The sequence below is a fragment of the Coccinella septempunctata genome, chromosome 9 (assembly GCF_907165205.1).
Source record: "Coccinella septempunctata chromosome 9, icCocSept1.1, whole genome shotgun sequence".
Lineage (NCBI taxonomy): Eukaryota > Metazoa > Arthropoda > Insecta > Coleoptera > Coccinellidae > Coccinella > Coccinella septempunctata.
In genome coordinates, this window is record NC_058197.1 from 13,100,217 (window position 1) to 13,116,498 (window position 16,282).

At 36.1% G+C, this 16,282-nt stretch overlaps 1 protein-coding gene across 1 annotated transcript in view; it reads right to left on the reverse strand.

The window, feature by feature from the left end:
* The window catches only part of LOC123320129 (growth/differentiation factor 8-like), a 36,077-nt gene extending 20,366 nt beyond the window's left edge, over positions 1 to 15,711 (reverse strand). Inside the window, exon 1 of the mRNA XM_044907320.1 lies at positions 14,978 to 15,711. Within this exon, the coding sequence (XP_044763255.1) occupies positions 14,978 to 15,434 (457 nt within the window). The 5' untranslated portion in view covers positions 15,435 to 15,711. The remainder of the gene's footprint in view (positions 1 to 14,977) is intronic.
* Positions 15,712 to 16,282: the final 571 nt, after the last annotated feature.

Sequence of the window (16,282 nt, forward strand, 5' to 3'; positions counted from 1 at the left end):
TTCGCTCCATTCACGACCGCAATCAGAGTGCAACGTTTCCCGAATGGTAACACGAACAATGCACACGATGCCCGAAACAATTTTCCGAAATTTAATAGTGACGACTTCCCTTTTTCTTTCTCATAGCGTAAGGTCACTTACATCTCAGCCACAATTATATAATAATTTTATTTTTGCCGTGTTGCATTCTTTTCAATTGAATAATTCCCGATGCCGCTGTACAATCGAAAATGCAACGACCTCGTTTGCAGGATTTGAGGTCCTTCCAACCGGATAGGGCACAATTGGGTCGATGGACTTGGGTCTTGGCCACGAGTAGTGTGGGATCATTTTCGGACACTGTGAGCTACGTTGGAGATGCACGCCGATCTCTGGAATCTTTCTAGTGGAGGATTGATGTGGAACAGGTGGTTTCGTTTCGAAAAATGGTAAAAATTACACAGAAACAAGAATTGTGACTAACCCCTGATTGACTGTTTGTAGAAACATCTCTAAAGCACTTCTCACATAATGGTAAACCCTAAGAACAAATTCGAAATGTCATTACTGGAAGACCATTAGAGGTAAACTCTCTAGGTAAAAAGTGTTTTACAGGATGATCGACGTAGTTTCGGGAGCACTCGCAGCATTTATTAATTGGAAAATTGTACCAAGAGAAATTATGGCACACCAAGCATTCATGGAATCCTAGGAGCCCCCATTCAATGAAAACATCAACTGTGCAATAATTCACTAGGTTTTCAATTGCCTCGTTAGCTTTCAATCAATCTATCTGCCAATATTAACGATTGAGGAGACACTGAAGACAGACCTTCTCTGATGGTAAAAAGAAGTTGGTGTTCTTGTTCAAAGCTCTGCAATATTTTACCCTCTAACTTGGAAATACTGCCCCCATATTATTTGGGATACTGAAATAACAACTACTAATTGGTAGTGCTTGACACGGTCCAGAAGGGGGCCAGAGAGGTGATGCCCAATATTAACAAACGTTTGGTTACTTTGTCGCATTGTTGGGATGTGGCAGAACTTTTACAATTCTAAAGGTCTTTGGTTAATTTTTGCTTGGAGGATGACCTCTATTAGGCTGCGGCTTGAGAAACCAACCAGAAGAACAGCTAAATCCCATAGTCAAGCTTCGGACATCTAGTACTCCTCGATACGACATCACTTTCAGATCTGGAACATCCAGACTTTCGAACAATTGCCACCGGACATTTTCAAGGAGAAATGCCCCTTCAGACCTTCATGTGTCGTGTTGATTACTTCTTCTTTCTACAATCCCTTTGGTTCAAGGTTACTCGAAGTTATTCTCCGAGTAACTGTGAGAAAAAAATGATTATCAGAGACGATATTTGTTGAAAGAATGAGTGAAAACATATAATGAACAAATGGAGGAAGTTTTTTAATTTTCATGACGAAAATAAATTCAGTTTCTTGATAATATCTGTATGGTGAGTCCTTGTTTGATTACATATTCCAAAGACCATCTGTTTCGATGAGCCATTTGTTCTCATCGTTTAAAACATGGTAGAACACAATCTCTAACAAATTTGTTTAGCCCCATAGTCAAAAAAGGACCTTAAACAGGGCCGTCCTTGATGAATCCTTATAATTACGAAATGCTGTGTGTTCTTGTACCGTATCTGATTTTTACCAATATGTTTCAACGATTCTTGAAATAATTAATGAGAAATTTCAAAATTGATATCTAAGAAACTTGGAAGAGGTTTACGTCATTGCAAATCAAATTTTTCTGGATAGAATGATCCTTAGTAAATGTTTTGTTTTTTATTGAAAGCTCAAACTTTCGAAGTTACATCTGGACTGATATTTCACTTCAAGGCAATCATAATTTACCAAATTTATTTTCTGATTGGATCTGGAAATCAACTCTAAAACATCGTTGTGGTTATACAGGGTGAGTCTTTGAATCGTACAAATATTTTAATAGTAGATTCTTGAGATCAAAAAACACTGTATTTATTTACAATTTTTTTCGAATCAGCTCGGTTTGAAAGTTACAGACTGATGAAAAACTATAAAAAATGTGATTTTTAGTTCTATCTCACAAACTGTTTTATCGAATGAAATGAATTTCGGAATATAGTTCTTCATATCACAAAATATCACCCAAGACCTCCAGTTTTCTCATTATGACCATTACGTACCAAAAAAAAATACTAAAAATTCAAGGAACTCAACTCTTGAAACTGAATTGGACACTATCTAATGAATATTAGGACGTTTTCGAGTAATTTGATGTTCAAAAATGAAAAAGGAACTGGGAAATTTGAAAAATTGGATACTTTGACCGAATGCAACTCTTTTTAATCTTTTAAAAAGAGTGGATCTTTCCACAGATGTGTTGTGTCAAAGATTTAGCTAGTTATTCCGAAGGTAATTTTGTTTCTCTAAGGGTGGCATAGCTCATTATGAAAATTTAAAAATTGTATAGGGAAAAGGTGTTTCATTTGACCTCAAAAATCTACTGTTGACTCTCCCTGATTATTTCTGCCTTCAATTCATCTACAAACATTATGGGTGTTTAACGATCAATACTGACAACAAATGACAAAAAGAAAGATGCTCGATGACGTACCTAAGTCCAGCCCTTAAATCGAATCTATCTTTCAAATAATCGAAAATAGAGATTAGTATAATTTTCAAAGTGACACATGCTGAATATAGTCCTGAATTATCCGAAGGAAACAACTGTTATCATCTGATCAATTCTTGGATCCCCATTCTACCGGAAAGATAGAATTAAAGTGTGGGTGAAAAGGGTAAGACGAATATTGAGGCAACAGGTGATTCTTAGATAGGCCACAAAGTTTGTTGATTGTATAGGCGAAGCCAGATGGTCCCTTATCTACCTGGAATTATAACAGGTGGCATCCCGGTGTGAACTTCAAGGGTCACCCTTCATATAACGGCAATTCCACAGGAAACAAATATTTCCTGGTTTTTTCTTTGTTGTTGAAATTATTGAACGAGCGATGCTCAATTCATCAGTAAATTTGTTGATTTACAGTCTATACGAAAAATTCTTTCGTATAGATGTCATGAAATATGTTGAACTCTAGTATATAGGACATTTCTTTTTTCTTGAAGAAAAAACTAATTCATTTACACAAATAACTCACTGTCGAATTGAGTAGGTACTTGATTATGGTACATTTTAGAATTTTCTTTGAATGAACCACAATATGGGGCCATAAAAAACTGGGTTTACTATTTCATACAAAAATAGTAGGCTGTTTCCGGTATAACCTAAGGTCACTTTTTATGAGAATATTTTGGGTGAATAGATTAATAAACAAAATTCCTTGGTACCAATTTTCAGCTAATATTGCTGCTAGTTCTCCCAAAATTTCTACTGGACGGTCTAAGACGTATACATAACTAAGGACTAAGACCTGGAAGACTTCATGAAGTTCGCCACAGCATGTGGTGGGTTATAGTTAGTTTATGCAGCCGTATTCAGAATTAAGACCTCAGAAAGGAACCAATCTCATTTTTCAGTTCTTAGTAGGCTTGCTCAATCCCACCAGCTGTTTACTAATAGTGGGTTTACGCAGAGTTCCTAAGACCTAAGACCTGAGACAGGGACAATCTCATTGGTATTTGGCATTCAAGTGCCAATTATATTGGTTCTTTAGGTTTCAGTTCTTAGAAATTCTGCATAAACCCACAATAAATTCTTCGTTCTTAGGTCACAGGACTAGCACCTAAGAAAGAAACTGATATGTATCCACATATATTATCTCATTGGTATTTGGCATTCAAGTGTCTATTAATATTGGTTCTTTAGGTTTTAGTTCTCAGAAATTCTGCATAAACCCACAATAAATTCTTCGTTCTTAGGTCACAGGACTAGAACCTAAGAAAGAAACTGATATGTATCCACATATATTATCTCATTGGTATTTGGCATTCAAGTGCCAATTATTTTGGTTCTTTAGGTTTTAGTTCTTAGAAATTCTGCATAAACCCACAATAAATTCTTCGTTCTTAGGTCACAGGACTAGAACCTAAGAAAGAAACTGATATGTATCCACATATATTATCTCATTAGTATTTGGCATTCAAGTGATTATTATATTGGTTCTTTAGGTTTTAGTTCTCAGAAATTCTGCATAAACCCACAATAAATTCTTCGTTCTTAGGTCACAAGACTAGAACCTGAGAAAGAAACTGACTTGTATCCACATATATTATCTCATTGGTATTTGGCATTCAAGTGACTATTATATTGGTTCTTTAGGTTTTAGTTCTTAGAAATTCTGCATAAACCCACAATAAATTCTTCGTTCTTAGGTCACAGGACTAGAACCTAAGAAAGAAACTGATATGTATCCACATATATTATCTCATTGGTATTTGGCATTCAAGTGATTATTATATTGGTTCTTTAGGTTTTAGTTCTCAGAAATTCTGCATAAACCCACAATAAATTCTTCGTTCTTAGGTCACAAGACTAGAACCTGAGAAAGAAACTGACTTGTATCCACATATATTATCTCATTGGTATTTGGCATTCAAGTGACTATTATATTGGTTCTTTAGATCTTAGTTCTTAGAAATTCTGCATAAGCCCACAATAAATTCTTCGTTCTTAGGTCACAGGACTAGAACCTAAGAAAGAAACTGATATGTATCCACATATATTATCTCATTGGTATTTGGCATTCAAGTGACTATTATATTGGTTCTTTAGGTTTTAGTTCTTAGAAATTCTGCATAAACCCACAATAAATTCTTCGTTCTTAGGTCACAGGACTAGAACCTAAGAAAGTAACTGATATGTATCCACATATATTATCTCATTGGTATTTGGCATTCAAGTGATTATTATATTGGTTCTTTAGGTTTTAGTTCTCAGAAATTCTGCATAAACCCACAATAAATTCTTCGTTCTTAGGTCACAAGACTAGAACCTGAGAAAGAAACTGACTTGTATCCACATATATTATCTCATTGGTATTTGGCATTCAAGTGACTATTATATTGGTTCTTTAGGTTTTAGTTCTTAGAAATTCTGCATAAACCCACAATAAATTCTTCGTTCTTAGGTCACAGGACTAGAACCTAAGAAAGAAACTGATATGTATCCACATATATTATCCCATTGGTATTTGGCATTCAAGTGCCAATTATATTGGTTCTTTAGGTTTTAGTTCTTGGAAATTCTGCATAAACCCACAATAAATTCTTCGTTCTTAGGTCACAGGACTAGAACCTAAGAAAGAAACTCATATGTATCCACATATAATATCTCATTAGTATTTGGCATTCAAGTGACAATTATATTGGTTCTTTAGGTTTTAGTTCTTAGAAATTCTGCATAAACCCACAATAAATTCTTCGTTCTTAGGTCACAGGACTAAAACGTTAGAAAGAAACTGATATGTATCCACATATATTATCTCATTGGTATTTGGCATTCAAGTGACTATTATATTGGTTCTTTAGGTTTTAGTTCTCAGAAATTCTGCATAAACCCACAATAAATTCTTCGTTCTTAGGTCACAGGACTAGAACCTGAGAAAGAAACTGATATGTATCCACATATATTATCTCATTGGTATTTGGCATTCAAGTGACTATTATATTGGTTCTTTAGGTTTTAGTTCTTACAAATTCTGCATAAACCCACAATAAATTCTTCGTTCTTAGGTCACAAGACTAGAACCTAAGAAAGAATCTGATATGTATCCACATATATTGTTTTCTTTCCTTAAAACCCACCATTACTTCCTCAATGCTTGGTTCTTAGGTCTTAGTTCTGAAGAAAAGCATCATTGAATGTTCATTAACGGAGAAACCCCTCTGGTGATTAATTAAAATCACATAAGTGAATGTATCATTATGAAATGCGAGTATTTGTCCAGAACAGCACGCACGTTGGTATCTGTTGCACCTTTACGATCCATCGATGTCGGCAAATCAAACAGGAGATCTAGCGATGACTAGATGTCGGCATTAAACAAGTGAAGTCCGATGATGAATGCGACCAACGCAATTATCTCTGTCTGGCGTTTGTCTGTGCCAATTATTGCAGCAGTCGTTACGTCACCGACCTTACAATCAGATCTGACCCCAACCGACCGAATTTTCGCCATTTAATCAGCAGGTTCCAACGGTCACGTGTTAGATGCGTACACCTATTGACTTGGGGAGATAAGATAACTTATCTTTCACTTTCAGGATTCCGTGCATCGTATCATCGCTAAGCGGCAGTTATACAGCCTCCGGTGTCGACAAGATGTAATTCTGCAGGAATTATAGGAACTAATTGGAACTGATGGTCGTGCTTTTTACCTTCAGTCCAAAACGAACCAGATATGATTCATAAGGAGGTTTAAAACCTACTTCTCCTATTGCTTTGATTATATTGTGTCGTAGAAGCAACTTTACGAACACATCCAATGGTCTTAGAAGCCATAGGGTTAAGGCAGTAGGTGCTTTAGTACGAGGAAAAACCTGTAGTGTTCAGTTGCTTCTAAAAACGATAAGATACAAGCAGTCACGTGGTCTAACTTGATGTCAGTTCAAGCAATTTCAGGAGTATGGACAAAGACACTCTTCCAAATACCCATAAACGATCCTTGGTTTTACTTATAGCAATATGGATGATCAGGAACAAGGATTCCGTTTACTGGAAATATCCCTTGGAAATGTTACCTACTACTCCCAAATTGGCAAGGTGTGAAATACATTTTGGTCCGAGATACTTCCAGCAAAATATAATCTGCAGCCATCAAAGATAAAGATACCTAACACCTCCATCAACTCGATAGGATATTGTTGCCCATTTCCTAGATTTTCGTCCTTAACATATGGGTTCTCTACTTCGCTTGTCAAATGACATGCTGGTCACGAAGAGTTTGAACATTTATGCCTTAAATTTTCGCTGGTCACGTGCTTTGTGGTTGTTTCCAGACAAAGATTTTTTATGGTGTGGACAAATCTGACGACGTTGTCACAAGCTTAGGCTGTCACATTGTGAATTGGTGGCATCATCCTCAACTGGTCGAGCACAGCTTGAAGGATTATCAATAATTGGTATGCAAACGCGTAATTTAACGTTAATACAACTTTCTCTACATGCTAGGTAATACACGTTAGGAAGACATGATGAAGAAACGTTTTATATTGGTTGCTGAAATAACGAGTTTCGTATTCAATATTGAATATACGTTGAGCAAGAACGATAAGGCATTACAGTAAGGGGTTGTTGAATGGTTTATTATTCAACGTTGTTGTAACGTTTCTTATAAAATAGACGTCGAGGAAGTACGATAGGAAATCACGTTTCCTATTGGTGGCTACTGCAACGAGTTAAATCATCTACGTTGATTATTTATGAGTACTGAAATGAAGATGAAAAAAGCAGGATATTCGACCAAGCTATGCAAAATCATAAGGAACTATCTGAGGAATAGAAACTTTTATGTGAAGCTAGATGGAGCAACCTCTCAAACCAGACAATTGGAAGCGGGAGTGCCTCAAGGATCGGTAATTGGACCTCTGCTTTACGTAATATACGTTTATGATATCCCGAAGAATGCTAGAAATATGCTCACCTTGTACGCAGATGACACAGGAATAGCGTTCAGACATCGACGCCCAGAGATCATACGCCAGAGACTACAGGAAGACATAGATGGATTACTCAAATGGTGCATCAAATGGAAAATCCAAATCAATGGAAGAAATACTCAAGCAATATTACTGCAAAAGAGAAGATTGAGGATGGAAGAAAACCTTGAAGTTGATGGAGAAGAGGTTGAATGGAAAAATGAAGCAACATAGCTAGGAGTGAAGCTTGACAAAGGACTAACATGGAAAAACCACATCAAATGTGCAGTTGATAAAACAAAAGCCGCAATGAGTAGACTTTATCCACTCATAGGCAGAAGAAGTCGTATGAATAAGAACATCAAGTTGACGATGATTAAAACTATTGCGCGACCACAACTCACATATGGATCGGCGGCATGGGGCTTCGCAGCCAAGACCCACATCAAGAGAATACAGGCCACTGAGAATAAACTCCTTAGAATGGCGATGGACGTACCCTGGTTTGTTAGGAACAAACAAATCTACAAGGACTTGGAATGGGAACCAGTTACAGAATGCATGAAAAGAAAGGGGGAAAGGATATTCGACAAAGCCAAACAACATCCAAATGAGGTACTACGAAGATTAGTCGACTATGATCCAACAGAAGAAGCTAGAAGGCCAAGAACCTACCACCGAAGACCGAGAGATCAGTTTAGGATTTTAAGTAACCAAAGAAGAGCTCAACCTATAAAAGCTATAGGCAGCATAGAACTATCAACACGACTCTGATCGTGTGAGAGTCCAGAGACCATAAGAGTCAACTGGTTAATAGGCAAAATGCCCGGAACCTGTGAAGAAGCAGTTAAGGGTTTTCAGTGGGTCTCGACCTCAAGAGAGTGAGAATCCCCACACTGTTCCCCCTCAGGAAAGGGTGTGCTCGTCTGTCTTGCAGACTTTCCCCCCGCTACACCAAAAAAAAAGAGTACTGAAATAAACCTATGCTTAAATTTAGGTTGCAAATGGCACTTTCTCAACAAATTTACGCTTTTAAAACTTCGTAAAGTCGCTTTGGACTTGGAGGGATGATATATCCAGCATCTTGACTACCAAAAAATAAAATGACTAACCGCTGGGAAAACCCAGCATTCTAAACATAGGCTGTAGCATTCTGGTTGCCAATAGAGAAGGTACAAAATCGAAAATACAGAAGAGCTCTGACGATTTATCTGAGTAGCACCCCACTGTTCCATCCAGTCCGAATGGTCGGTATAGCATTTCTGCTGATTGGAAAAAAGTTTTTATGCGAAAGCCACCTAGCGAGCTACCACAACATACACTCTTCAACACCACCATCCGCCCACTCTCAAAAACCTGAATATTCATGCACGAGGTTGTTACAAACTGAACCAGTTATTCTTGGGAACGGATCACTATTTGATATTTTACTGTCCCTCGCTTTGACGTGTCGTATTTATTGTTTGCAAGTTAACTTCACCTCATTCGGAGTTTCGCAAAACGTAGTTACTTCCGTAGTGAACTACCCGACATGCTGTAAATTATCTAGGCTCGGGCAATTGCACATGTAACTGAATAAACAAATCAGTATAAACATTGTGTAGGAACGATTCTTACACGTGAGGCTTGTGGGTAACAAATTGAGGAAATGCAGATTACAATAAACGACTTTTTCGGCTTTTTCTAATTGGCTAGTTAAGTATCGGGAGTACAGGTTTTGGCTGCCTATAATCCGAAAAGAACCATACTGAGTGACACAGAAAACTCGATGAATTCATCACCACAATTTTTTCACGCATGTGTACCAGGGTTTGGTAATTTCCACACACACACATCATTCAGAGGCAACAGTTTCTAAAGAATAGAGTTTTCCATGTTTCGAACTGACTACCTAAAAATCTTGTCGATAAAATAACCTACTTTCATGTAAGGCGATTATTATATGACAATATACAGGGTGAGTCTTTGACTCGTACAAATATTTAACAGTAGGTGGTTCTTGAGGCCAAAAGAAGCATTTTTTTCCTTCACCATTTTTTCCGAATTAGCTCGGTGTTTTTGTCATTTCGGTGTTATTTTCAGGAAAGCCAACACCTCTCTGATGAAAACTTCAATTTCTTAACGAACTGCCTCAAAGACTTCAACCAAATTGGCACAAGATTGATCTGCGACTCGTTAACCTCGAAACAATCAAAGTTCTATTAATCTACCATTAACACTCTGTAATCAAAACAATGTCGAAATAGTGAATCCACTACGAATAGCCGCAATAACTATTAAATTTATGTCCAGATAACACCCAAGCTGCACTTATGGAATTCCTTTCGTACTGTTTAGACCATTTGTCTAAGATATATATTCATTAACCCAATCGTTGCTGCATTATTGCATCGTTGTTTGTTTATTTTGAGCTATATGTTTATGATTCATGATGATGATCTTCGATTGATACGGCCGAAAATAGAAAACGACTATGTGGAATCTTCAGATCCAAGTGAATAGTTTTTGCTATTCATTTCCTGAATTTTGTCGCTCGTCTGATGAATTTTTGAAGGGATCACTCTGTAGATTCGATTAGACAAAATGAAATGAAGTATGCGAAGATGTATTTTATAGGCTTCAAAGCCTTAAAATTTTCAAAGAACAAATTTTCAACTTGCTCCTCAAACTAGGCTTACCCAGCTTTCTTGCAGTTTCATTGGTAGCAAATTTAAGAACATGTCTTGAGATGAATGCAGTTAAACATCGCGTTTAACCGCTCTGATGAAAGCTGCATTCGGTAGGACGCAATAGCTTCTCAATCTTTCGCTAAAAATCAAGTGCAAGAAACTTGACAAAGTATTAAAGGATCAAGGTCAAAGAGCGAGTTGTTGATAATTAGGAACGTACAAATAAAATCGCTCTTAATTAATGTGAGAAGAAGGGAGTGAGATAACGTGTGATAACGTGAGATAAATATAAACTGAGAAAGTGAGTTTATGTCGATCTAGCCGCGATTAAGACAAACTTGGATTATGAAACTAGTAGTGTCACGTTTATTTTTACAAGTTTCGCCCAACATAAACAGGCCACCCTTATAAAAAATATCTTGGAGATGGCCCTGAAATGTTGCATGCACCTTTGAAATTTCATTTCGCATAGTCTAGTATTAGTTTTAAGCTTGATCTGATTAAATTTTTGAAAATATTGGAAAATAGAGGCAAGCAGCCTTGGGCGAATTCATTACCTGGATGGGTGATCGTTTTGTTTATGAATTTGAATAATCTTAAAAGTTCGGATGACAGTCTTTTTACATTTTTTCAATATCTAATTGGTCTGACTATTTTTAAAATTTTTGTATTTTACTTTCATCACTTCATTTCCCAATGGATGGTCCTTGAAGTTTTCAAGGCAATATAAACCGAAAATTTATCGCTGATGTTCGTATTCTGATTTGAATTACCGGAAGAAATTATTGACCAGTTTTTTATTTCAATAATTTCTGGAAATTACCGAATATACCAAAAATGATTAATCTGTTTGATTAATCCTCATCAAAATATATTTTTGGAATATCAGGTTGTGTCTTTGACTCGTAGAAATTTTTCTACTGTAGATTTTAGAAAGAAAAATTTTTTTCCTTAAGCATTTTTTCTGATTCGGTTCTGATAAAAAGATACATCCATTTCAAGTTTTCATAATGAGCTGCGCCACCCCTGGATAAACAATATTACCTTCAGAATAACTATCTTAATCTGTGACACTATATGTGGATGTTTCAAAGGGAGTTGCATTCGGTCAAAGTACCCAATTTTTCGAATTTCACATATACTTTTTGAGTTTTGAACATCAAATTACACGAAAATGGCGCATTATACCTACTATAAAATATGTGGAATACTTTTATTTTACAAAACGTTCAACTATTAATTAGATAGCGTCTAACTTAGTTTCAAGAGTTGGGTTCATTGAATTTCTGGTTTTTTTATGGTACGTAATGGTCATAATGAGAAAACTGGGAGACGTGGGTGATACCTTATATTCGAAAATGATTAATCGAATCAATGAAAAACAATATTCCGTAATTCATTTCATTCGATGAAACCGTTTGTGGAAAATCTATAAAGATAATTTATTTATGGTTTTTCAACAACCTGTATCTTTTAAACCGAGCCGATTCGGCAAAAATTGATAAGGGAAGAAAGTGTTCCTTTTGACCTCCAGAATCTACTGTTAAAATATTTGTACGAGTCAAAGATTCACCCTGTATATAATAATCGAAAGTAATACAAATGTGCAAGACTGTTGAGTGTTGCGAAAGGATTTGTAGGGATGCAGCATCAGAATTGTAGATCCAATAAGTAACTAACCAAACAAATAATACTGAAAAACCATGAATGAATATAACGTAAGTACTTACATCTCTTCTTACGTTAGAAAAAAAATGAAATTAGTGAGAAGATCTTGAATTTCTAGCAGTGTTCAGCACTGAACACTCAGCTAGTTCAATTAGATTGAAAATCTCATGGTAAGAATCACGAGATGATTGATTTCCTCTAATTCAAAAATCTTCGAATGAAAAAACGGTTTTTTTATCTATGAAATAATTATTCACCCATAATGCTCTCTCCATTATTGAATAGAATTCAATCAAATCGTTTTTGCACGTTTTCAAAGATAATCTTCATAATTTGCCAAGAAGTTATTGCAAAAACCCCAAGACTAACTTAATAGTTCAAATGGAATCTGAATTACTACCTATGTACTAGCTGAGAAATACATTCAAATATTAACCTTCGACAGCCCTATTGGCAAAGAATTTTTTGGATGTTTATGTTTATAACAACTTGCACTTATATTTATCGTACAGTTACACGAAACAAAAATCGAGCGTAAATGAAACTATTGGGAAGTGATTGTTTTTAGGAGTTTTAGACGTAAATGTATCAAATAGAATTTAAATTAGGAAAGAAGAGAGGCGTGTACTCTTTCTTATAACAATTCCTTGTCATCACATGACAAATTATTTGGCAATCACCAAGAGATGAAGACAAAGGCGATCTGAACGATCGCGATCAAGCGAAAATTGATAAGATCTGAATGCCATAGCGAAATTTATAATTCAAATGGGTTGTACGCAACATGCATCGAAGGCCGCATAAAAAACGACCGACAGATGCGAAAAAGGACCTTGGAATGATGAAATTCGGTACCGAGAGGATTGTGACATTATTTTTAGATACATTTGGAAGGATGTACCATAAAAGGGTACTGACATTCACTGGCAGCATGCTCTTTGCAAGCCCTCCGAATTCAACATCTTTAAAGTCGATTTTATTCAATATGGATAAGTCAACGAGAAATTTGGAATTGGGATAACGGGGATCTTGCAATTTTGACCTTTCAAGTCTCAGACAAAGGAGAAGAAAAATTATTCATTACTTCAGTTTTTGCACTGCTTCGAAAATCTTGAAATTCGAAATACTTTCGCAGAAGAATTTTTTCTGACAATTTTGATTGGATTCTTCGAAAAATATTCCAGGAATTTATAGAATTAGGTTTAATTAATCAGGAATAATTCATCATCAATTGATTGGAATGATTCCAATGAATAAAAATTCATTCTAATTCGTGATTCCATAACCGAATTGAATTTTTTTTATTGACAATTATAAAAACTTTTGAAGAACTGTCTTAACATCCAAACATTTCGAACCAATGCCAATATTTTCGGCGACAAGTCTGAATTTTGGTTTCCATCACAAAAAAAACCAACATAATCCAGTAAAAGAATATTTTATAAACATAAAAGTTTGGGACACACGAATGATTTTTTTCTTAATAGAAACATAATTGCACTTATATCGAGCTATTTCTATTGGTATAATGGTGACAAATCACTCAATTACCTACAATAATTATATGAATTTATCTCGTTGCATGCAGATTCAAAATTTGCCATTAGATTGTGAAAGGTAGAAATGAAATTTGTTGATTTCAAACACAAAAAAATATTAAGGATTCTTGTCACAGTAAAAAGCATCTCAAAGGTTTCGTGTTGAATATCCATTCATTCGACTACTTGAAGTGTCCAAAAATCTCAAAAAAATCGTTTTTAACGAATTTAACTTATTGAAAATAATTGTTAACACCATTATTATTACTGAAAGTTAATGTATTAACGTAGTTTGGTGAGATTAGATGAAGATTCTACCTGAAGATCTGCATTTTCTTAGAATTCAACCTACCACCTGTAGTTTCGAATAGGATAAAGCTTTTTTCAGGCTGAATATGCTCTTAATTTTAATGAAAAATATGAAACAACCTAAAGAAAGTATTGACCACTATTTCATTCGAAGAAATACCAAAAATGCTTCATTGAATCATGAAGAAATCTCTTCAGTTTTTACATTCAATTTGAATATTTAGAATTTTTCATTCTGCATAATTCAAACAATCAGGATCAAGATCATAATGAGGCAGATACTTCTTTAAAACCAAAATTTGTGGACCAGTTGAATTGATTGAAAAAATAATTATATGAATTTATCTCGTTGCATGCAGATTCAAAATGGACCATTAGATTGTGAAACATAGAATTGAAATTTGTTGATTTCGAACACAAAAAAATATTAAAGATTCTTGTCACAATAAAAAGCATCTCAAATGTTTTGTGTTGAATATCCATTCATTTGACTACTTGAAGTGTCCCAAAATCTCAAAAAAATCGTTTTTAACGAAGACAACTCAATGAAAATAATTGTTATCATCATTATTATTATTACTCAGTTAATGTTATAACCTAGTTGAGCGTTTCTTGGTGAAATTAGATCAAGATTCTACCTGAAGAATTCAAACTACAACCTGTAGTTTTGAATAGGATAAAGCTTTTTCAGGCTCAGTATGCTCTGAATTTCTATGAAAATGAATGAAAAGAAAGTATTGACCACTATTTCATTTGAAGAGATACCAAAAAGACAGCATGGAAACATGAAAAAATCTCTCCACTTTTCGGCATTCAATTTGAATATTTGCAATTTTTCATTTTTCGTAACAGTTACAATCAGGATCAAGATCATAATGAGGCAGATACTTCTTTAAAGTCAAAATTTGTGGACCAGTGAAATTCATTGAAGAATTAATTTCTCCTTAAATTACATCTGAGATGTCCAAAAAGGAAAATTCAATTTTATAAATTTATTGAATACGACTTTACTCGATAACTCAAAGGGGTAGCTTTTGGCACTAGGAAGCTAGAGACTTCAAAGCTGGGTTCCATAAAACTGGTGCTACAAGAAATTAACACAAATAGGCTTGGGGATCAAGTATGGTCAAGGGTGAAAGTTATCGTAAATTTTCTCTTGTTCGTTTTAGACACTATGAGGGTGTCAAAGATGATAACCAAAGAGTAACTCACGTTTCTGCGAAAATATGAACATCTTTTCAGTTTTGGCATGGTCGTCATCCTCCTCTTCCGTCACTGATATTCCAGGTTTGAACTCTGGTTGATCACTCTGCATTTCGGCCAGTCCTTGGTCGATCATCGCGAGCTCGTGCAGGGGTATTTGAGGCAACACCCTGCCAGTTATGTTGGGAGCTTTCTTCATCCCAATCTTCCTCAAAATCTGTTCTTTAATCATCTCTATACTCCTAGCCTTCACGTCCTCTAGGTTTTTACAACTACCACAGCTGGGAGGAGGCGTTCTTTCGTAAGGGTTGTAATTAGGTTTGGAATGAGTCCTTGCAGCACTGTGCGAATTGTCACTAAGCGTTAGGGTGAAAGTCAGTAGCAGGACGAAAATCGTGTAGTTTATTGTTTTACCTAGGGATAGTCTACGGTAGTTCGTTAATAATGAAAGAATGTCGGCTACCATGTCTAAGTCTTCTATAGGGGTCGATCTAATCGCGAATCAGTCGAATTTCGATATATCACAAAAAAAATTTCCCGGTACAGATTCTCGCTTATCACATCTTCGAAATCACAATTTTGATCACAAACGTTTCATTTGTATTTTTTCCCCTCTCGTCCTCGGGATGACGGTTTCCAGATTCTCCGGTGTAGCCGCGTCTTTAAGTGAGGATGGGATCTAGTGACCCGTGCGCCAGAGCCGACTATGATGTTAAGACCAACACTGAGAGGAACCGAACGAGTGGGCCGTATTTATGTCTATGTGTGTGTATGTGTGTGTGTGTCGATCTGTTAGGTGGTCTGTAACTCTAGCGGCTTAGCATCGGTTGTCCTTTGTTATTGTGATGATATACAGGGTGCATTTGAGGCGCCGCTAATAACAATTGCATCGCGAAATGGCCTTCTACGCGCGTGGGAGAGGTTGCAGCTTTCCTTCCAGAGGAGCTCGGGGCGGGCGCTTGAGGTTGGCTCATGTCGATGGACGGTCCATCTGGAGGGCTTCGTGGGCTTGTGTCGAGGCTCTTCGCTCGTCCAGTCGATATGGGCTCGATCCTCGAAGATTCTTCAGCGTCACTTGTCCACTGTACAGGGTCCATGCTTGTTACATATCTTGGCTTTTAAGTGCCACAAGAAATAATTAATTTTTCGAAATATATCATTCCGACTTTTGGAATTCTGGAGAGCACGCCAGTGGTATGAGTCAAAATTCCGACTTCAATGTTTCAATTCTGAGATACAATTCTGACTCACAAGTAAGAATTCTGAAATATAAGTCAGTATCCTGGATCGTATTTCTGAAATACAAGCCAGAAA